This window comes from Schistocerca serialis, chromosome 2 (genome assembly GCF_023864345.2).
Source record: "Schistocerca serialis cubense isolate TAMUIC-IGC-003099 chromosome 2, iqSchSeri2.2, whole genome shotgun sequence".
Classification (NCBI taxonomy): Eukaryota; Metazoa; Arthropoda; class Insecta; order Orthoptera; family Acrididae; genus Schistocerca; species Schistocerca serialis.
Genome location: NC_064639.1, coordinates 901,977,903 through 902,002,620, shown reverse-complemented (window position 1 = coordinate 902,002,620; position 24,718 = coordinate 901,977,903). Strand labels below are relative to the sequence as shown.

General features: G+C 41.1%; 1 protein-coding gene across 1 annotated transcript in view; it reads left to right on the top strand.

The window, feature by feature from the left end:
• The window catches only part of LOC126458245 (probable ubiquitin carboxyl-terminal hydrolase FAF-X), a 314,613-nt gene extending 291,723 nt beyond the window's left edge, over window positions 1-22,890 (top strand). The window contains exons 44-45 of the mRNA XM_050095144.1: window positions 5,889-6,046; window positions 14,567-22,890. Of these exons, the coding sequence (XP_049951101.1) occupies window positions 5,889-6,046; window positions 14,567-14,753 (345 nt within the window). The 3' untranslated portion in view covers window positions 14,754-22,890. The remainder of the gene's footprint in view (window positions 1-5,888; window positions 6,047-14,566) is intronic.
• The last annotated feature ends 1,828 nt before the right edge of the window (window positions 22,891-24,718 follow it).

The window sequence follows — 24,718 nt, the reverse complement described above, 5'->3', positions numbered from 1 at the left end:
GGTAGCCAGCCCGTTGTGGTGGGGTCGTCATGTACCCTCTAGGTTGTACCCCCTGACAACACAGGGATCGTACTGCCGATACCTGAGCTGCACCCTCCCCACGTCGGCCAAGGAGTAGATGCCCGTCTCCTTGGGGCATCAGGACTCCCGGCAATGGTCATCCTGCCAGATGGCCCTTGCTGAGGCTGGGTGGCGCCCGTGGGGAGAGCCCCTGGTCGGAGTGGGTGGTATCGGGGCGGACGTTTCGCAGATGAAACGTCAACATGTATCAGGTCGTTCTGCGGCCGAGTCTTTTAAAAAGAAAGGTACTGTCTCTGGTTCTGGTTCTCCTGCCCTTTCCCCCTTGGCCACTCCCTGGGAGGAAGGACAGGCCCGCCGGCTTGGGGCGAAGTACTTCCCCCGCTATTTAGTCTGTTCTCGGACCGATGGGGGGACGTTTGCCACCTCCAAGCCCATGTTATTTGTCCAGCACATCGAGGACATCTTTGGGGAAATCGAGGCTCTCAGTAAAATGTGTGTTCGGGGTCCGTTCTTATAAAGACCGCCTCCGCCACACAGTTGGCGGCGCTCCAGGCGTGCGACCGACTAGGGGACATCCCAGTGTCCATTGTCCCGCATCTGGCACTGAATAGGACGCAGGGGGTTATTTTTCATCGGGACCTCCTGCTGCAATCTGATGAGGAGCTCAGGGCCAACCTGGAGCGCCGAGGCATGCATTTCGTCCAGCGAGTTCAGCGCGGCCCCAAAGATCGTCGCATCGACACCGGAGCCTTTATCCTCGCCTTCGAGGGGGACGTTCTCCCGGAGAAGGTAAAGGTGATGTGCTACCAGTGCGACGTCGCTACGTCCTGCCTCCTATGCGCTGCTTTCGGTGTTTGCGCTTTGGGCACATGTCGTTATGGTGTGAGGCTGAGCCCCTTTGTGGCGATTGTGGACGTCCTCTTCATGAGGAACATGCATGCACCCCACCACCTTGGTGCGTCAATTGTCTTGGCATCCACTCGCCTAGATCTTTAGACTGCTCCGCGTATCGGAAGGAGAAGAAGATCCAAGAATTAAAAACTTTGGATCGTCTCTCTTATTCTGAGGCCAGGAAGAAGTATGACCGCCTCCATCCCGTGACGTTGACAACTTTGTTTGCCTCAGTCGTGTCCACTCCTTCCACAGTATCCTCACCCCTATCCTGTCCCCCCGCCACCCTCACCCCATCCGGGGTCTATGCCTCCGCCTCCCAAATCCCTCCTTTCCAAATCCTCCTCCCTCGTGGCCTCTGCCCCAGGTGCCACCCTTCCTCCTCCTCCTCCTCCTCCCCCCTCCGCCGCCTGAGAAGCGATCCTCTTCTCAGGCGTCCATCGGGGAAATGTTCCGAACCCCGGCTTCCGAGGTCCGGCGTTCCAAAACGGACCCCGCGCGTGAGGACCTTCTTCAGGTCCAGCCTACCATCCCCGTGCCTCATTGGACTTCCAAGAAGGCCTCCAAGAAGAAATCTTTATCCCCCTCTCCACCCCGGCGCGTTTCGTCTGACGCTCCATCTGCGAGTTGCTGCTCCCGGCCGTCCTCAGTTTCGCCGGGACGCTCTGCTGCCAGGCGCTCAGCTGGCCTCTTGTCGGCGAATGATGCTGCCCCTCCTACGCAACCCGGGAAAGCGGCCGCAGCTGGCGACGACTCGATGGAACAGAATCCGCTTCCCACCGGTTGTAGCGTTGTTCCCTCAAAACCTGGCCCTCCCCAGCCGTCGAGGTGACCAGCTCTTCACCCGTTTCATTCCCCCCTTTTTTCTGACTAGCGATGGCTTTGTTACATTGGAACATCAGAGGTATTCGATCTAATCGGGAGGAATTACAACTGCTCCTCCGCCTGCACTGTCCGCTCGTCCTTGGTCTCCAGGAAACCAAGTTGCGCCCAACTGACCGTATTGCTTTTACCCACTATACCTCGGAGCGGTCTGACCTCACCCCTGCGGACTGTATTCCGGCTCATGGTGGGGTCATGTTGCTCGTTCGGGACGATGTCTATTACCATCCCATCCCATTGACCACCCCACCCCAAGCAATAGCTGTCCTTATTACTCTTTCTGCCTTTACTTTTTCTGTTTGTATCGTCTACATTCCATCATCATCCACAGTTAGTCGTGCTGACATGATGCACCTGATTGTTCAGCTTCCTCCGCCGTTTTTATTGTTTGGCGACTTCAATGCCCATCATCCCCTTTGGGGCTCTCCTGCATCCTGTCAGAGAGGCTCCCTCTTGGCGGATGTCTTCAACCATCTCAATCTTGTCTGCCTCAATACTGGCGCCCCAACTTTCCTCTCGGACTCCACTCATACCTACTCCCACTTGTACCTCTCGATCTGTTCTACCACTCTTGCCCGTCGGTTCGAGTGGTATGTCCTTTCTGACACCTATTCGAGCGACCACTTCCCCTGTGTCGTTCGTCTCCTACACCACACCCCATCCCCACGTCCTTCAAGCTGGAACTTACCGAAAGCTGACTGGGGACTTTACTCCTCCCTGGCGACCTTTCCGGACCACGATTTTCTCAGTTGTGACAGTCAGGTCGAATACCTCACGGCTGTTATCATCAATGCTGCTGAACGTTCCATTCCTCGTACTACCTCTTCTTCATGTCACGTTTCCGTCCCCTGGTGGAATGAGGCTTGTAGAGACACTATCCGTGCTCGACGACGTGCTTTACGCACCTGTCGCCGCCATCCTATGTTGGCGAATTGTATTGGATACAAACGACTCCGAGCGCAATGCCGTAGAGTCATCAAAGACAGCAAAAAAGCTTGTTGGGCCTCTTTCACCAGCTCCTTTAACAGTTTTACTCCCTCTTCTGTCGTCTGGGGTGGCCTGCGCCGGCTGTCGGGCATTAAGGCCCACTCCTCGGTACCTGGCCTGACTTCAGGTAATGAGGTCCTTGTTGATCCTGTGGATGTCTCCAACGCCTTCGGCCGCTTTTTCTTGGAGGTTTCAAGCTCCGCCCATTACCACCCTGCCTTCCTTCCCGGGAAAGTGGCAGAAGAGGCTCGGCGACCTTCCTTCCACTCGCTGAATCTGGAACATTATAATGCCCCCTTTACTATGCGGGAACTCGAACGTGCACTTGCACTGTCCCGGTCCTCTGCTCTGGGGCCAGATGCCATTCACGTTCAGATGCTGGCACACCTTTCTCCGGCAGGCAAAAGCTTCCTTCTTCGTATCTACAATCGCGTCTGGACCGAAGGTCAAGTCCCCATGTGTTGGCGTGACGCCGTCGTTGTTCCTATACCCAAACCTGGGAAGGATAGACACCTTCCTTCTAGTTACCACCCCATTTCTCTTACAAGCTGTGTCTGTAAGGTGATGGAGCGCATGGTTAACGCTCGGTTAGTTTGGATTCCTGAATCTCGACAGCTACTTACCAATGTTCAATGCAGCTTTCGTCGCTGCCGCTCCGCTGTTGATCACCTTGTGACCTTGTTCACATTCATCATGAACAACTTTTTGCGAAAGCGCCAAACGGTAGCCGTGTTCTTTGATTTGGAGAAGGCTTATGATACCTGTTGGAGAGGAGGTATCCTCCGCACTATGCACAGGTGGAGTCTACGCGGTCGCCTGCCCCTTTTTATTGATTCCTTTTTAACAGACCGAAAGTTTAGGGTATGTGTGGGTTCCGCCTTGTCCGACGTCTTCCTCCAGGAGAACAGAGTGCCTCAGGGCTCCGTCTTGAGCGTAGCCCTTTTTTCCATAGCGATCAATCCTATTATGGATTGTATTCCACCTAATGTCTCAGGCTCTCTTTTTGTCGATGACTTCGCGATCTACTGCAGCGCCCAGAGAACATGCCTCCTGGAGCGCTGCCTTCAGCATTGTCTAGGCAGCCTATACTCTTGGAGTGTGGCAAATGGCTTCCGGTTCTCTGAAGAGAAGACAGTTTGCATCAACTTTTGGCGATATAAAGTGTTCCTTCCGCCATCCTTACATCTCGGTCCCGTTGTTCTCCCATTCGTGGAAACAACTAAGTTTCTAGGGCTCACACTGGACAAGAAGCTTTGTTGGTCTCCGCACGTCTCTTATTTGGCTGCCCGTTGTACACGTTCCCTTAATGTCCTCAGAGTTCTTAGTGGTTCATCTTGGGGAGCGGATCGCATTGTCCTGCTTCGCTTGTATCGGTCCATAGTCCAATCGAAGCTGGATTATGGGAGCCTCGTCTATTCGTCTGCTCAGCCATCCCTCTTACGCCGTCTCAACTCCATCCACCATAGGGGGTTACGTCTTGCGACCGGAGCCTTCTACACTAGTCCCGTCGAGAGTCTTTATGCTGAAGCTGCCGAATTACCATTGACCTTCGGGCACGACATACTGCTTTGTCGGTATGCCTGCCGGCTGTTGTCCATGCCCGACCACCCCTCTTATCAGTCCTTCTTCGCCGATTCTCTCAACCGTCAGTATGGGTTATATGTGTCTGCCCTGCTGCCCCCTGGAGTCCGCTTTCGTCGCCTGCTTCGACAATTGGATTTTGCCCTCCCTACCACCTTCAGAGAGGGTGAGAGCCCGACTCCACCTTGGCTCCAGGCTCCGGTTCATATTTATCTCGACCTCAGCTCGCTCCCGAAGGAGGGTACTCCGGCTGCAGTGTATTGCTCATGGTTTGTCGAACTTCGTGCGCGACTTGCCAGTCACACCTTTATTTACACTGATGGCTCCAAAACTGACGATGGTGTCGGCTGTGCCTTTGTCGTTGGGGCCGTCACCTTTAAATACCTGCTCCTCGACCAATGTTCCAGCTTTACGGCCGAGCTTTTTGCTCTCCATCGGGCCGTTCAGTATGCTCGCCGCCACCGCCATTTATCGTATGTACTCTGCTCTGATTCACTCAGTGCTCTTCAGAGCCTTGGAGCTCCTTATCTGGTCCATCCCTTGGTACAACGGATCCAGCAGTCCCTCCATTCTTTTGCTGATGGTGGCTCTCCTGTCAGCTTTCTGTGGGTTCCCGGTCATGTAGGAGTGCCTGGGAATGAGGCTGCTGATGCTGCAGCCAAGGCTGCAGTCGTCATGCCTCGGCCCGCCTCCCATTGTGTCCCGTCATCTGATGTTAGTGGGGTTGTTTGTAAGAGGCTTGTGTCGTTGTGGTGGGCTGCTTGGTCCTCACTTCAAGGAAACAAGCTCTGGGAAGTAAAACCATTCCAAACTGCTTGGACATCCTCCCGACCATCTCGGCGAGAAGAGGTCGTTCTGGCCAGGTTGCGGATTGGGCATTGCCAGTTTAGCCACCGCTACCTGCTCTCTGGTGACCCGGCCCCGCAGTGCCCTTGTGGTCATGTATTAACAGTGCTCCATGTTTTATTGTCGTGTCCCCATTTTAGTCAATCTCGTGTTGTCCTGTCTCTGCCATCTACTTTACAGGATATTTTAGCTGATGACGCTCGAGCAGCTGCTCGTGTTCTTCGTTTTATTACTTTGACTGGCTTATCCAAAGACATCTAACTCTTTCACTTATTTTATCTGCATCTTTGTAAGAACTTTCTGGTGTGTCCCCCCCCCCCCCCCCCTTGAGTTTTACTAGATTCTATGTGCTCTAACAATTGTGACTGGGCGCTAATGACCTCAGTAGTTGAGCACCCTTAAACCAAAAAAAAAAAAAAAAAAAAAAAAAAATATGTATTCAGTGACCATCAATAATGAAAATAATAAGTTATTTGTCAATGGTTATTGGCTGTTCAGTACCAAATACGTACAGTCCAAAATGTAGTCATAGATTTTGCTACTCTTGCCAAGTGATTGTGTAAAGCTTAATTTAAAGAACTGAATATTAATTATTTATGTTGATGGTGTTTGCATGCATTATATATAATTTGAAGGTAATTTGTAATTAGTTTACGACTTCAATGGGTGCTGTGTTTCAGGAACAGGAGATGGAGGAAATGTCTGAAGAAGGTGATAGCCCTCAGCCTGAAGAACAGCATCAGCAACCACCTCAGAATGCACCATTTGCACCTGCATATTCCATAAGTAGCCCTTTGACAAGTCAGCGATTCATAAATAGAAGGGCACTGGGAACAAGGTATGTGTTTGAACTGTAATAGGTAACGGCATTTCTCAGAATGCTTATTTTCTATGATACTTGACTGTGAAATCTGTTGAAAAAAGTAGTTAAAATTTTTAATGATTTTTTATTAACTCAAAGATGTCTATTTCTTGCCTCCCTTATAGTATACCCACCTTTTACCTCACCTCTGCCCCTTCAGTGTTTAAGCTCATTCTAGAGTGCCCTTCAGTGCTCTGCAGAATTATGAAGAATGTCATTGGTTGTCTCGAAACTTCTTTCGGCTTAAGAGTTTTCATTCGTAAATGAGGAAAGTCATGTGGAGTAATGTGTGATGAGCGGAGGGTTCTAGGGGGAGGACAGTCATCTGATTTTTTGGCACAGATCTTTTGAAAGATGTTGGAGAATATGCAGATGTGTTGTTTTCGTAATGACTTGTGAACTTTCGTATCAGGAGGGCGATCAGCCATTCACTCCCACTAACAACGCCAAATCCAAATTAAAAAGAAGGTACAAATCTGTTGACATTGAAACTTGACTGAAACTTTTGCACTTTCTCATTTGGAGGTCTTTTTTCCCAACTGCTGTGATGATTGAAATTTTGTGTTAGTGTCTCTGGCCATAAATTTAACACTACAGTGCGTACGGCAAGAGAAGAGCTCTGACAGTTGACGCGGCCTTGGCGCACGTGCTTTGTGCATCTATGACAGCCGATCGGATCGTGAACTTTTGTTTACATTATCGTGGCAACACCCCAGTGTTGCTGTAGTGCTGGGTGACCGCTGCTGGCTCGCTGCCCGTCCGTGTCGAATACTGGCAACTGCATTGCCGGCTGTCAGAGCTCTTCTCTCGACGTATATAGTACGAGGGTTATTCCAAAAGTAAGGTCCGATTCGCCGTAACTATTGAAATTTGGCGCCAATGACAAAACACGCATGCGCGCCGACTCCCGGCAAGCCTTGCGCGTCAAACGCCGCCATTCGCTTTGTTACTGTTGCTGAGTGTAGTTCACAGTGTCACTTTACAATGTTTAAGACAATTGATCAGCCCGCCGATTGTGAAGTAAGGGCAGTGATACGGTTTTTGTCCGCAAGAAACAATTCAGCGGCGGAAATCCATCGGCAGATTACTGAAGTGTACGGTCCTAACATAATGAGCGACAGTAAAGTGCGCAAGTGGGTGCGAGCTTTTAATGAAGGACGGGATAATGTGCACGATGAACCACGGTGTGGCCGACCATCAGTGATTTCAGACGATTTGGTCAATGCGGTTGACAAAAAAATTCGTGAAGATCGCCGATTCACTATTACAGATGTAGACACGCATTTTCCGAATGTGAGTAGAACAACTTTGTACAGAATTGTGTCTGAACATTTGAAGTTTCACAAATTGTGTGCCCGTTGGGTTCCCAGGCTGCTTACTGATCCCCAACGAATGAAAAGAATGGCTTTTGCTCTTGATTTTTTGGAGCGATATCATAAGGAAGGTGACAGTCTTTTAGACAATGTTGTCACAGGGGATGAGACATGGGTTTCTCACATCACTCCAGAGTCTAAACGTCAGTCAATGCAATGGCGTCACACGTCATCGCCAGTCAAGGTCAAGGCAAAGCAGACAATCTCAACACGTAAGGTTATGGCGACTGTGTTCTGGGATAGACGTGGAGTATTGTTAGTCGACTTTATGGAGAGAGGAACAACGATTAATAAAGCCGCCTACTGCGCTACCCTGACTAAACTTCGACGTGCAATCCAGAATAAGCGACGTGGTCTTTTGTCGTCTGGAATCTTGTTGTTGCATGACAATGCCAGACCCCACACTGCAAATGAAACGCAAGCTCTGATCAAGAAATTTGGATGGGAACAGATGGACCATCCTCCTTACAGTCCGGACCTGGCGCCAAGTGATTTCCACCTGTTCCGTTACTTAAAGGAGTTTCTCGGTGGCAAGCGCTTTGACACAGATGATGAAGTGAAAGAAGCAGTTAAAGACTGGTTATCGTCACAGGCGGCCGATTTCTATAACATGGGCATTCAAAAGCTTGTTGAACGATGTGACAAATGTTTAAATAAGTATGGAAGTTATGTAGAAAAATAGATAAAGATGTAAGGAATGTAAATAAAACAATTGTTTTGAAAAAACATTTTAGTTTTGATTTTTTTTTTTTTTTTATAACCGGACCTTACTTTTGGAATAACCCTCGTATATTTAGATTAAAGTTCAGTCTTGATCACGTTATGTCTGTTTTAATGAGTAACCGGTTTCGGTTTTTTCTATAAAACCATCATCAGACCCTTTGGCTCCCTTGGGTTGGTAGGTGGAGCTCTCCTTGCTGCTGTGCAGTTGACTGCACAGCAGCAAGGAGAGCTCCACCTACCAACCCAAGGGAGCCAATGGGTCTGATGATGGTTTTATAGAAAAAACCGAAACCGGTTACTCATTAAAACAGACATAACGTGATCAAGACTGAACTTTAATCTAAATATAACAATTAATTGATCACTGTATTCCAAAAATGCTTACCAAAATTGTATATAGTATAGTCCAAATGTTGTGCAAATGTTTTAACAGCTTTAGTGTGTTAGAGGAGTTGCTTGCAAGTGTTTAATCATTGCTACTTATGTTCCTTACCATCAGACAAGGCATACTGCAGCTTCAAGTGTGCACAATATGAAGCAGTGAAGATACTAGCCTCTTCAAAATTTCCTGCAGTTAAATGATAGCAGGCATGCAGCAAATCCATGATTTTCTGAACGTGGGTACCATCACTTGAGGTCAGAGACCTCTCTGGCCACCTTCAGTTGATGAATGATCACTTTTGTATTGGAAGTACCATTTGTAACCTCTTCCTGAGGTTGACTGAAAAGTTCACGTATTTGCCACTTACAATGTATCATTTCATGTTAATTTGTTGTACCCATAAATCAGATATCGGAAAAATCTCCAGAAACACTTTACCATGTTTCATTCAAATAACAGTAGCTCAGAAACTGACATTAACAGTATAAAATAATGTTTGTTTGTAAGTTTGTAAAAGAATGTGCTGCCAATGTCACGTCACATCACTAAGACACTTTTTTGCTGGTTTAAAGAAAGGTTTTATGCGACAATTATTTTTGCGGTCTTGTATTTCGTTTTGTATTAATTCTGTACATGCTGATGTCCCTCCAGTCAAGCAAAAATTCAAGAAAATGCTATGTTTCAAGCTCTCATACTGCTCATCACACACTTCATTCTTAGTGACTGTATATGCCTACCATCTGTAACTCTCACACATTTCATTGCTTTCTGTCTGTGTCAAGTTGCATGTCTCCATCTGCATATTCACTCTCACACTTCTACCAGTCCCTTTTTCACTATCTGACCAACATTGGCCTAATTTGATATGTTCATGCTGAGGTATATTCTTGCTTATTTGTTAGGAAATTTTTGTATTTAATGAAGCCATCACCGTTACTTTCATAATACCCCTTTAAATGCCTATATATTGAGTAGAGTGGCACTTGGTGTCTCTCTTGAAGTGACCCTGGAAACTTCTATTTTTTGATCCATCTTTTTAAATGTTTAAGGGAGAGAACAGCTACTCCAAAATCTTATCAATAAGCAAAAGTTGTCAGTAGGTCCCTTTCTGATAAATATTCTAATGGCAGAGGTGACAAACTAACTGTCTTAAATTTCTCCTTGTTTCCCTGTAAACTGTTATAAGATGTTATACAAGTGATCATAAACTGGAGGTACAACTATGGGATGATGCATTAGAGTCAAAACATTACACAGATCATGTTGCTCACTAACTCTAAAGATAACTCTTTACAGTTGCTGTATCAAATAGTTTTTAACGGACTGCCTGCATTAGGTGAAATGGCACTTTTGTGAATAATTTTTGCATTAACCAAGACCTGAAACTTGCAAACGGTGATGCTGTTCTCCCACTCCGAGAAAGCGCAGGTTGTACTATTTGCTGTTATTTTGCGACTTGCAGAGCTCTACATATCACACTGATGTTGCTACTTAATAAATTTGCTGTGTTACATACATAAATACGTATGTACATACACATATACATACTCATTCCTGTCCTGCAAATGCTTATCAATACTGTATTTTGCCTGCTGTCTTGGAAACCTGGGTGTGGTGCATCATGGTATAAAATTTTATTTATTGCCCCTGAAAATAAATTAGCATAATTAATTTTTTGTTGTTTGAAGTGTTTCCATGTGTCCAGCCAGATACAGTCGTCAAATACCCTCGATATTTCAGTGGATAAATGTTCCATGATCGTCAGGCGGTGCTGATACAATAATCTGCCTGCTCTCTGCTGCTAGTATGTATCCCTCTCAGGTCCTGGTGCAATTCTGTGCATCGACAGCGTACAGCGTGTCTGGTGGTGGGGAATGTGGAGGGTGCGTTAGGTGGTGGGAGAGGCCGCAGTATCTCTTTGGTAGCCGTGGCAGAATGATCTCGTGTCCGCTTGCACCGTTGCTCCTTGGTAGAACTTAGTATTGGTTCCCAGGCTTTACTGAGTTGGTAACCAGTGTTCCTGTTAACAAGATTGTTTGTTATGCGAATGTCTATGGCTGCTTTGGAGGTGTAGTCCGGTGGTCAGAAGATTGTGTCATTCTTGTGTTGCCTCAATTTTTTTGTCTTATTCCAGCTGTTCTCCATCTTGGTTCCTACTGCGCTTCTGTTGTTGGAAGGCCCTTTGGATTTGGTGGTTGCTGTATTCTTTCTTACGGAACACAGTCTCCAGGCATTTGAACTCCGTTGATAGGTTCTGTTAGTCAGAGATCATAACTGCTCTGTGTACCAAGGTCGTAAGCATGCCATTTAGCTGAGGAGGCTGTGTTCTGCAAGAATGGATATGGCAGTTGCCAAATCCAAAGGTCCTTCCAACAACAGAAGCACATTAGGGACCAAGATGAAGAACAAACAGAAAAAAAGAAAAAAGGCTGGTGTTTCTACCTTTTTCAGGCAACATGTCGTCCAAAATGTGGAGACTAGTGAGGCAACATGAGCTTGACACAGCCTTCTGACCACCATTTACGATTCCCACCTTAATAGGAACAGTGAAAAGCGATGTTGGACTCGAGGAAGAGGATGTATCCAAAATTCTGCGCGGCTGTGGCAAATCCTATATCAGCCAAACAATTCGTACGGTGGAAGACTGATGAAAAGAACACCAACGCTTCACCCACCTAGGCCAACCAAGCAAATCTGCCTAGCGGAATATTGCATGAATACTGGACAGACAACAGACCACACAAAAGTACTGGTCTCCACAAATAACTACTGGGGCTGCATCTTCAAAGAGGCCACAGAAATTCGCATAACAGACAACCTCATCAAAGGCCTGGGAACCAATACTAAGCTCTATCAAGGAGCTGTGGTGCAATCAGACATAAAATCATTCTGCTATGGCCACTGAAAAGATACTGCAGCCCTCCCACCACCTACTGCAGCCTCCACTTTCCCCACCACTGGACACACTGCACGTCATCGACGCATGGAATCGCACCTGAACCCACGGGGGATACATATTAGCAGCAGAGTTTGAACAGACTATTGCATCAGCACCACCTGATGATGGCAGAATGGTTTTTCGCCGAAATATTATGGGAATTTGATCATCATAGACACATGAGAAACCCTCCAAACAGCATATACGCCTGGAAAGCCTCAGATCACAAATTAATTTTTTGTTTTGGGGGGAAAAGGGGGGGGGGGGGGGGGAGAAAGTCCAGGTTGTAATCACCAACTATGGAAAGGATAGATTGCTACTCATCATAAAGAGGACACAACAAAGATAAAAGGTCAGTCATCAGCTGCACATGAAAACCTATAATTGGTTCATCGGTTTCAAAAGTTTATAAACGTCATCGTGAGAAGTGAAATAGGCTCAAATCATGGCAAGCCAGTGTCAAAATAAAAATCAGGTGGTAGTGTCCTACAAAGGATTGGCAAAAAGTACATATGTAAAGCAAGTCTGTTAGAACAAATGTACAAAGATTGAACCACAGAAGTAAAACAAGTTTTGTAAAACAGTCGGAAAACAGTTACGCTTAAGAGCCACAACATACCTTTGCTACGGAGTCAATAAAGTAGTGTTAAATCTCTAAAGTATATGTCACGTGCAATGAGTGGCAAACAATTAAATGCCAAATTTCACATCATATATAATATGTGCAAGGAAAGTCGGCCACCAAACTTATGACATGTAGAGCATTGGACATGCCTATACACAAAGTGGGAGTGCTAGTATACATACTAACTGTAATACATTCTGTGACAGTTGAAATGTAAGCATGCATGAAATCTTATAAAACAATATAAAATGATTATCTAAAGACAATAAACGATGTACCAAGCATTAAACAAATAGACGTATAAAAATAACATCAGTACTATGTAAAGGGGAAAACAAAGTAAGGTAAACCGTTAAGAGTTTATCATCATTTTATAGTGGTGCCATGGGTCACTGGAACAGTGATGATACATTAAACTGTTCAGTATCCAGGAGATGAGGCCAGCTGCTGGACGCATGTTGGCAGGAAACAGAAGTGAGTGAGCTGCAATCCGATTTCGACAGCAAGAAGTAGACGCCACAGAGTCAGAATCATGTGACAGGCCCCAGTGGGTGTTTAGAAGTTGACTTGCTGTGTGGACATGTGCCTGTAACGTATCTAGATTGTAAGTAAATTTTGGTGTGTGAGAACTAATAAACCTTGTTAGGATTCAAAAAGCGACATGTGACAGTTACACATTAAAAATAAGTAGTAGTTCTTGGTTATACCGAGAAAACGTCATCAGAACATTAAAAAAAAAATCTTTTACATAAACACCGTTAGTACATATTGGATACAAAAGATATAATAAAATTAGATTAAAATCTGTGAGCAAGCCAGCTTCGACTATGTAATCAGATACAACAAGAGTTGGGCACGAAGTAGGTCCTGTAAATCATGTAACAAAGAAGCTGTAAATTCAGAAAACAATCCATTTTTTCCGTGTCAGTTGATAATTCAGTATATTCATAGAGTTAAGGCGAGAATATTTATAAATTTCAAATTCTTCCAAAAGATTCATTTTGCACCATGTGTCAACTACATGCAAAATATCTGTATTGAGTCAAGATGGCCTGGGGGGTTGTATCTGATTATGCAGTCAAAGTTGGCTTGCTCACAGATTTTAAAGTAATTTTGTTGTATCTTTTTTATCCAATATGTACTAATTGTGTTTATGTAGCATGGATTTTTTACGTTCTGGCGATGTTTTCTTGATATAACTACAAACTACTATTTATTTTTGATGTGTAACTGTAACTGTTGACTTTTAAATGCCTACCAAGGTGTAGCTCATTCACTTGGGTTTGCTGTGAACGCATGTCCAGCAACCGGCTTTGTCTCCAAGATACTGAACAATTAAACGTACCACTACTGTACCAGTGGCCCATGATGCCACCATAAAATGATGATAAAATTTTAACAGGTTACCATCCTTCATGTACCGCTTTACATAGTAATGATATTATTTTAAATGTCTATTTGCTTAAAACTTAGTGCAAGGTTTGTTGTCTTTTGTTAATAGTTTTATATTTTTTTTTAAGGTTTAATGCATACATACGCTTAAACTGTCTTAGACTTTATTACAGATTGTATGTACACTGTCCAATGCGCTACACGTCATGAGTTTGGTGGCTGATTTTCCTCGCACATACTGTGTAGGACATGAAATTTTATATTTAATTGTTTGCCAGTCATTGCGCACATCATATACTTTCAGAGATGTCACTCTGTAGCAAAGGTATGTTGTGACTGTTAAGCGTAACTGTATTCCAGCTGCTTTACAACACTTGTTTTACTTCTGTTGTTCAATCTTTGTACATTTGTTCTAACAGATTTGCTTTACTTATGTATTTTTTGCCAATCCTTTGTAGCACACTACCATTTGATTCTTATTTTGACATTGGCTTACAGTTATTTGAGACTATTTCACTTCTGAAGGTGACAGTTTACACTGTTGAAACCGGTAAAGTGAACCAAGTAAAGCTTGTCATGTGCAGCTGATGACGGACTTTTTTTTGTTAATATATTCTGCAGCTGCTGAGCTACAACTGCGAAAAAAGTCATAAAGAGGACACATTGAGTTGCAAACAGGCACAACAAAAAGACTGTTACATGTTAAGCTTTTGGCCAAAGCCTTCATCAGAAAAGAATACCACTCACTCTTTCACACAACTGCACACACCTCACACACACAACGGCTATCTCTGGCTACTCAGACCTTCTCCCATGAAGGCTTTGGCCAAAAGCTTAATGTATAACAGTTATTTCATTGTGCCTGTCTTATTGCCTAAGGATTTCAGTGTGTTCCAGGACTGCAAGCAAGCAAATAAATAAATAATTCTTATATTCAAATGAAAATGGAGTAACCAGGTGTTCAGTTTCCTTGCACTTCATCTGAAGATATCACTAATTCAGTATTTTAATGATATGTAAATAATTCCATTATGTTACCCCTTTGCTCTCTTTTCTTTTGTAGAATGATAACAACAAACCCTAGCAGCAGCAGTATGCAGCCACCAGTGGAGCAAGTGACAAATGAGGAGACTGTCGCAAACCTCTTGCCAGAACATGACGATGGACCAGAAAATTCAACTACTGTATCAGATGAATATACACAGCCACCAGTTTTAGATAATCAGTCATCATCCTTAACCGACGCGTAATGAAGTCCCGCTACGGATATTAGGATATAAGACTGTCTGTAAAAAGAAAGAAAAAAACATTAGAGCAAGTGGAATTGCAGCACCAAATATTAATTGTGCTTTAGCCATTAAATGTCATTTTGGATCACTTGCAAATGTATATAAGTAAGTTTTTAAGTTTTACCAGTTTTGTTAAGTTTTGCATTACGGACCGGTAATTCTTTGATAATTAAATTATCCTAATCATGTGCACTGATCGTGAAGAGGGATTAAATAGACAATTTTTTTAGCTCCCTCATTTCTGTCGCTGGAAGACGGCAAATGAAATGTGTAGACATTTTTAGTGGAAATTAAGCTGCTCATACAGTTCTTATGGACAGTTATGAACAGGCTGTGACTAGTGTTTAAATATATATGAAACAAGTTTTCTTGTTACATACTAATTTTTATTGACTGCATTTGACTAATCTGGTATTGTTGACAGATGTAAGAGCTAAATGTGATCTAGAAGCCATATTTTGTAAAGAGATTGTTATATGAAAGACACATTGCACATTTTTATTTGTTTGTTTTACTGGTGTATATTTGGCAGTTGAATCATTTTCAGTTGCTAGTTGGTTTCTTCTGAAATGGTGTGCGATTTAGAAAGTGCTGTAAACTCCACCAGTAAACTGCAGGTATTAACAATTTGTAATAGAAGTGTAAAGAAGCAAATAGATTCATGGGAAATTTGTTACCTTGTTTATTAGCTCTGGAAGTCTGTCAAAATTGTTGAGCTTTGAGCAGGACTAAGGCTAAAATGTGAATTGTAGTTATGTACACACAGATTAGAAGTCAATGTGTTTGGATCAAATTTTTGTTCTGTTTTACTGTAAGAATGTGTGCTCTGCTTGACTGCCATTTAAAAACTCATGCTTCAAGTAATGTGAATGCAGGTAAAGCCCATAGTAATCATGTTCAAAACATCTGATAAGTATCTGTAATATGTTTTAGGTTATTTGAAATTTTCCTCACAGTGTTGCTTATTTTGAACCATTCGATATTGTTAAACACAGCATACCTTCTTTGTTTTGCTTTGCTGTTGTGATGTTAATATAATGTATTTCAAATTTGTATGATTAGTAGACTGACTGGAAAATATTTTTTTTAACTGGTGGAAGCCATCATTTGCTCTACAGTGGAAAAGTTATGGTACAACATGTAACTGGTGCCTAAGCAATTGAGAAGTGCACATCTGGTCTCATGTTGTCAAAGTTGCAATTTCTACTTTTATAATTGAAAAGTGACCTTCTGATGAAATTAGGAAAGTGGTAAATCATTTCCATTGAGCAGTTAACGAGTTCTTTTTCGAGAAAATTTTTAGAACAGAAGTTCTCTGTATGGAGTGGTTAGATAGAAAAGGACACTTGTTTGTTAATCATGCAATATACACCCACATTGAGTGTGTCATGGAATCTGACTAACATTTAATTCTTGGTGTTCAGTTGGTAGCCCAATCGTTTGCATGTATGGGGTTGAACAGTTAATAGCCACACTTGGTGATCGTTAAATAATAACTTTTGTGCCTTTAACTCAAGGAGCTCTAGTGTGTGAGGAGCCATTTCAGTTTTGCTCATATTGAAGATGACTTGTATTGTGGGATTCCATCTGTCCAGCATCAGCATTTTTTAGCTGCCATATTGTACGTTAGAGAAGTACCTGAATCCTCCTCATTTTTAAGTACAGTAGTTTGTATTCTTGTGAAACCAAAGATGATTTTTTGTTATGACTTTGTTAAAGTTAGTAATTATTTTTTATCAAACCCTTTGTGTGATTAAGAGAGAAATTTTCATTTTATGCTTTTAGTAATTTTTTGCTGTTAACCTGTTTTAATTCCTCCTCTGGTATGCTCTTACAGTTATCATGCTTTATTAAAACAAAGATGCTGTAACATCACATACGCATGAAAGTATGTTCGCATTAGTTCATGTAACAAGCACATTTTTGTATCTATTTGAGAACTGTTTTAGGGTGTTTGAAAGTAATATGTTGTTTGCAGTGTGCATAGTGTTTTATCTTGGTAACAAGAAAACGCAAATTGTAGGTCATGTGGTACTTGTGTAGGCTATTTCTGGTGCCCTGTCCCTTCCTTGCCTCCCATCAAACATTCTTTACATGAAAGTGTGCTTGTGTAACATTCTTTTTGGAGATGTTACTGATCCTCAATTTCTGTTTACATTAAATAGAAATTGCCTAAAACTAGCTTTATTTTAATTTTTATTGTCCTGAGAACTATAAGAAAAATCTGATAGTGATATTTCAAAAAACAAAAATTCTTGGTACTTGCTCAGTCTAATGATATATATTGGAATTATTTGCAACAATTGTTAAAATTTGAAAGTTTTGTCCATTTGTGTTATTCAAGTGGTTCATTTGTGTTATTACTACAGCACTGGAAAACTGGCTCACTCATTTGCATCTTCCACATTTTTCTTTTACGTTTATCTTCAGTTCACTTTTTGATCCTCTGCCATTGCGGTTACCTCGGAAAGCAAATTATTGTGATTGGAGAATAGTTTTGCAGCCTACATACATGACTTTGGATGAAAAGATAATACACATAATATTAATATCTAACTTGGTGTTTTGCTGCAGTTAGTGATATTGTATTTATTGAAGGCTGATGAAATGAGACTGTCGGGGTTCATTTCCTGCATCACAGTTGCTTGAAGAAAAGTTTTACTTATGACACTGCATCTTGCTGCACACAGTATAAGATTTCTAATTTAATTCAGTTTTGGCCCTCCAATGAAGTCTAGCAGATACAGAAACCACAGTTTACAAAGCACTAATTCTGATAAGTGTCAACTGTGATGTATTTGTTGTGAGAACAGTGTCGTATAGTGCAGTTCTACTAGAAACATACGCTGTGTGTTTGTTTACTGAGTTATGAATTAAAATGCTTGTGTTCATAATCATAAAAGTTTGTTTCATTACTAGTGAACTAATATTTCTTATGCAAAGGAAATTGCTGAATTATTGACATTTGGCATTTGAGTGGAAACAAATATATCACCAAAAGCTCCTTCATTACGGAGACTGTTTGCCAGCATCATTCGTAATGTTTTACCTTTACAAGTCTGTCTTGTATGACATGTTTTGTAGTTGCATATAATCTTGGACTTTTTTCCCTCTGTAGATAATCCCAGCAGGAATTTATTTTCTTTCTGTAAATGTTTTAGTCAAATTCGGCAACTATGGGTATCTGTCAAGAAAGCAAGTGACAATAAGCACTTGAATATATAAAAGCTTTGTTATTTATGCTGTACCTTCCATGTACATATGTAAATTATGTATAATGTTTGTACACGCTGCAGAGCAATTATCCATCAAAGATAGTAAATATGCATATCCTCTATACTGTTTGTTTGTAAAAAGAAAATTGTGTATATGTGTATATTGGTTGTGTACAAAGTTTTTTCTTAATATGTTCATGTACTTTTTATATACATATATATATATACACCAGTTTCACATTTAAAACAGAATGGCCTTATTAATTGGAAAATTTTTGATCACTGGGTGATAAAGCCTTTGAATAATCCTCCTCAAATAAGATTTTATGTAAACTTGTGCAGTGTTTTACCTAACCCAGTTAGGCTGTGACATTGAAAGATAATGTGCGTGAGCACCACAGTTATTGACGTAGTGTACTCTGTGATTTCCTGCCATAATGATAGATCTCAAAAGTATATAAGAAGGGAAAGCAGTAAATGTTACCCTTTGGCCTGAGGGTATATCTTTCTCAGTTCTTCATCTAAAACATCATCAACTTGTGGAAGTAATCTTTTACTGAATAATTGAAACTACGATTTAGTTAACGAGCTGAAAATACTGAACATTCCGAGGCATTGCTCCAGCCTCAGCAGCTATAAGAAACAACCAGTAGGATGGATAAATGTGGCTTTCCCCTGTCAATCCTCCACCCTGCACCTCATGCCACTGTGCTTTTCGTATTTTTTTGGGTTGGGAGGGAGGTAGTAATCTGTTTAGTTGGGAGCATTGTTTCTGCCAGTTGTTATGGATGCACCTTTTTATCGGAAAAGATCTGTCAAACTAAAACTGTTACTTCATTGTTTATCTACAGCTGTACCAAATAGTACGGGTTTAACAATGTGTTTGCGTACCCTAAAATAATATTCAGAAAACCTGTATCATGATGTTACACACTCAGAAGTAATAAGGTACCTTGTATAGATAAGTGTAACAGGCATGAAAAGTAGTCATAACAATGGCAAAAATGAAATGGGAGCATTGCACTTGTTTATTGAAAGTAATTCCACATTAAATTATTGTGCTCCTAGTGATGAATGATGATTCTGTTTTCCACATAACTTTAGCCACAAAGAATTTATTCTGTGATGTGAACCAGATGTATGAATGATATTTCTATGCTAGAGTATGAAGATTATTTACTCTGTTATATATTTATTTAATATTTATTTATTTATTTATTTTCATTTTTGCCTCATTGGTCAGTTTCTGATACTTTAAACATAGTGTAAGCCTTCCTCAGCTCTTGTATATTAATTCCAAATATTTTGTTTGATTGTAGCATCCGTGGTAATGTAACCCAAAGTTCTGAGAGAGTATAAAGCTTTTAAGCTGTAATCTATTACTCAAGAAACTTTACCAAGTAGAATACACTAACAAATAATTTTTGTCAGTGATAAGGGATGAAAATATTAAAGCTATAATCATCTGTTATTCTCAGAAGCAATTGTGCTGCAATGCCACTTCAGTCGTAAAGAGACTGTGTTACAGCCTTGGCCTTACTGCTGGTTATGGTTTGAGTTCAAAAAAAAAAAAAAGTATTTCACTTGACACCCCACTCTCCCCTCTCCCCAAAAATGCATTCGCAAATAGTTCATTAACATCATATTGTAAACTAGATGACTGACCAAGTGTGGCAGAGTAGCACAGACATATGCCTGACCAAAAAAGAAAAATCAAGTTTTGAAAAGTAAATTGCACTCTTAATGCCCTGGAGTAATTTTGGATTCTCAACAAACTCCTCATTCATTTGCCATGTATTAGAATAAACAGGAAGCAAGTTGTGTGAGGCACAATTTAGCTATATAAACTAAAGGGCTTAAAAATTGGAATACTCTGCTGGCAACCAGCCAATATGTGCAGCTTGTAATATGGTAACCAAAAGTACGAGAAATGTTCTGGAAATAGCAGTTCATTTAACATCTATGTACAGATTAGCAAGAGAAGTAGTTGTCTGCAGCCATAACACCATAACAAACAATTTTTTGTGAAAAATAAGAGGGATAGATTAGGTATAAAGAAGCAAGGCATAACTTGAGGAAAGGCTGCATTGCAAAGATGTGAAACTGCTGAGGAAGAAGGTTATGAGACTGGCTTAATGTTGTAATGAAAATGAAAAATGAGGTGCTAGCATAAAGTATCATCAGGTTATCTCCAGCTCTTGTTGGTTCAGCTTTGTGAGTCCCACAGTTGGTAAAACTTTGTGTAACACAGCCAAAAATGTGCTATTTATTTGAATTTCCAAGTTTGCTATTTCATTGAGAACAGGCATAAGATTTTTCCAAACAGTTAGCTGCATTTATGTACCAAATTTCTGTCTTCTGCATGTTGGGTGTGGTTGCCAGTGAAAAATATCTGGACACCCCTACACTCTCTCTCTCTCTCTCTCTCTCTCTCTCTCTCTCTCTCTCTCTCTCTCTCTCTCTCTCTCTCTCTCTCTCTCTCTCTCTCCCCCCCCCCCTCCCCCTCCCCCAGCCCCACCCCTCTCCACCTCACCCCTCGCACCCCCCTCCTTCCCTCCCTCTCCACCTCCCTCCCCTTCCTCTCTCTAATTGCAAATGAAGCTAGTTTTGTCTGAAATGACCACAATGCTGCTTGGTCTTCAACCTATATATCTTTCTTCAGTTATCTGTGTTTTCCTTAATTATGTATGGCATATATTTTGCAACCTTGTAAGACAAAATTGAGATCCAAGATCTTAGTAAGCCTCTCCTTACCTTATTCAGTTGGATGTTTGGATCAACTGAAATAAATAAATGAATATTATTCCTGCTCATAAATTGATGCATTATTTCATGTATTTTCTATTTCTTCTTGCTGTATGATCAATTTTGTTGACATTTTCATTGGGGCATCAGTTGTTTCCTGCACAAAAATTTTGCACCTTTTGGTTCAAATTCTAGCTCTGGTAGCTGTGAAAAGTGTGTTTCTTTATCTTTATTGGCTATCACGAATAGTAAATATTATGTTACAAAACTACATCTACACAAATGCTCTTTTGTGTCTGCTTAGTTTACCAGTGACTAGACAGAGACCTGTAGTGTCATTTGTGAACATGAAGGCAGCCTATTTTCCATTACTGGAACAAAATTTAAGTTATTTGGGTGAAAATGATGCCAGAATAAATGTAATTTATGTCCAGCATAGCCCTACATGAAGATTCAGTTATGTAATACTTTTACGAAGTGATATTACTGACATCTGAACTTCTAAAACAATGTGTGTTTTAAATATCTGTAACAAATTCAATGTAAATTCCACTTATTTAAATATGTTTATTTTTTAGTTTACTGTGTGTACAGCTCCTCTCATTTTTTGGCAGCATCTGTTTGACAATATATACAAACAGTGCACTATTTTGCAATGTGATGAATCTTCTGAATTGGAATGCCTTTCTGAAAGAGAAAGACATGTTTTATATTCTACGAAGAATTGAATTTTCTTTCATAACTTACGTTCCTCTAAAAACCCACAACATATTCTTCCCTTTACAGTCACAAGAAGTTGTGGTCTTATGGTGGAGGCTATATACTAATGAGAATAATACCAAAAAAAGGAATGTGAATGCTGAGTCCTTTATCTGAGTCCTCAGCATTGCTGGTAGAGGTTCCTTGGTAATGTTGGTAGAGGTTCCTTGACAATAGATTCATTTCATGTTGTCCCATCCACACTCTGTATGTGTTGATTAGTTCCTTTTTTGACTTGTCCCTTACGTAGATACTAAACCTTCTTGTAGAAAAATAACAATCCTACTAATTGTGTCTTCATTACAGATTTTTGACAAGAGAAATAGCTTCTGTATTTGGCAAATTAATGCTAATCAATTAATTGATATTTACACATCATCATGGGTCTCATCAACTCACAAATTTATTCCTTTTGTTTAAGAAAATAATAGTTTCTAGCAGCAAATGTAGTGCACCCGTTTCTTGAATATGGTAATTTTATGTTGATTGAAAACATGAATGTATGGAAATTTGCTATAGAACCTTGATTTTTGACAAATGATCTTGCTGAACCTGAAACAACTTCTGTGTTTCAATTTTGCATGCCTCATTATTTTTCTACTTAAATTTTATGTGATTCAGCTTTGTCTTGTCCTGCATATTTATCTCTGTGCATAAGACAAAGTTGCAAAGTGCAGTAAAGTTTAAAACGTTTTAGTTGCAGTCATTCTTTTGCAAGAATATTTTACTGCTGGAATTAGTAAAAAGTGTTTATCAGATGGATACATTGATGCTGATCAATTTTACCATTGCTATGAAACACAGTAGCTTTACTAAATGCAGTAAGTTTATTGTATTTTATAGAATTTTTAAAAGTTTTTAACAGTGAGAAATTACTAAGTGATTTCTGAATAATGTATTTATATTAAATAATCAATGATTATCACCTGTGAGGAGCAGAAAATAGTTCTCATTGTCATATTGGCAAATATGAGAAGTTCCATTTTTTTCCTCGTGCTTATAGAGAGCTTTGGTATATGATCGTATTGTATAGTGTTTGTAATGAAAATCTTGCTGTATATAGACAATCTCTTTCGTGATCACCTTGAGCCATATTTTCAAAACTACAAGATTTTGTGAACAATTTGTTGATATTGGTTTTCTTCAGATGTTTCTACTTTTTATTATACCTGCAGAAACGTGGCTACATGTATTTACGATGTTTCCTAAAACAGAGAGAGAATATGTAAAAGGGAAATATTGATCATATATGTTTATCCTTCGTAAGGATTTAAAAAATTACTGAACTTTGAATGAAACAGCATGTATATAAACACTTGTGCTAATTATGTGATACAGAGCATGTAAAATAGACATCTCAATTAAACTTTTGTTTTAAATTTGTTGGTTTATATTGCTCTCCTTTTTGAAGTATAATCTTCACAAATGTAGGAACCCAGAACTTTGACATTTGAGAATGGATGCAGCTTTATGCATGGTGTCCCACATTAAGTGCAGAAATGCTGGGAAAACATTTTGCAGTTCTGTAAATGCAAATAATATCCTATAAACATATAGCTTGAAAATAATTAGAGGTTTCATGTTTTGTGGGCTCACAAACATGTGCAAATACATCAATTGTTGTGGGTTGACTTTGAGAATTATTTAATCATATCCTCCTCTGTATTAAAATGTAGGTTATTTCCAAGTAACAGTAATTTGTCATATCTGCAGCATAAGGAGGTATGTTATTAGGAGAGGTTAACATTAATTTTCATGTTGGTGCAATATGTCCTGTAGAAATGTAGTATGTGACTTCACCTTAAATAATGATGAGATGGGTGGGAATTATTGGCAATCACCTCATGGGACTGGTTACCCCTCCACAATGCCTAACAGACGTCTTAGAGGAGGCTTTGAGTGGCAGACAAGCCAGTGAAAAAGACTGCCAGACATCTTTCAGCTATGACCACTGTTGTCTTCAGGCCTTAGTGTCCGGAAACAACAGTGGCCATGTGTGAATGGGTTTTGCTCGTGTGAAAATTTTGACTTCTGTGTGTGTGATAAAGGACTTAGTGCAGTAGCTGAATAATATTTAGCAGTTCTTCTGCATTGTGCCAATCTGGCACACAGCACCTTGTCTGTGTCTCGTCATTTTCGTATTATTATTATTATTATTATTATTATTATTATTATTATTATTATTATTATTATTATTATTCTATCCTGGATTTTTCAATGTAGTAACAACACTTTATACCATCAAAGGCACGTCTTCCAGCAGGGAGGCAGGGCCACCTGCAGGAAGTGCAGACATGCCTCATGTGTTAGGTGTTGTGGAATGGTGACCGGTCCCTTGAGGTGATTACTGATAATTCCCACCCATCTCATCGTGTTCTGCAGCCTTCCATTAACCATTCTGCACACACCTGTTGCATTCCTAAAACACTTCATCCCACATGAGCAGCAATTTCCCGGATGGATGCATCACATCCTCTCATGCCGACAATGTGCTCTCTTTCAAACTGACTGATTTGATGGTACAGTTCACTCATACGTCTGTGGGGCATAGCTTATAGCGACAAGAGCCACAGGCACATTTTACCGGTAGGTGGTGGTGCACTGCAATATCAATGTTGACCTTGAATTCGCTGGTCAACGTGGCTCAAATGCTAATCATTTCTGTGGGACATGTTAATGTACATGTCCTGTGAGTATGAACATCCTGTCTCCAGTTGTTCAAGGTGATCGGTTTTTTCTGAACATGAGTTGTTTAATGTTAACATACTTCCCTTTTTTCCTTGAAATTGACAGTGTGCATTTGATGTCTTTTACCTCTTTTTCAAGACTCTTCAGGTGAAATTCCAAGATCTTTGTCATCTCTGTGAGAATTACAGTCTCATCGTCACTCCTCAGAATTTTTATTTTCCACTTTTGGTGTATGAATTTTGTTTGTTCGCAACTAGTTTCAGCCTTCTAAGAATTTCTCATGTTTCTGTGGTTCCGTACAAAATAAAATATATTTATCAAAAAACAAAGATGATGTGACTTACCAAACGAAAGCACTGGCAGGTCGAAAGACACACAAACATACACACAAAATTCAAGCTTTTGCAACAAACTGTTGCCTCATCAGGAAAGAGGGAAGGTGAGGGAAAGACGAAAGGATGTGGGTTTTAAGGGAGAGGGTAAGGAGTCATTCCAATCCCGGGAGCGGAAAGACTTACC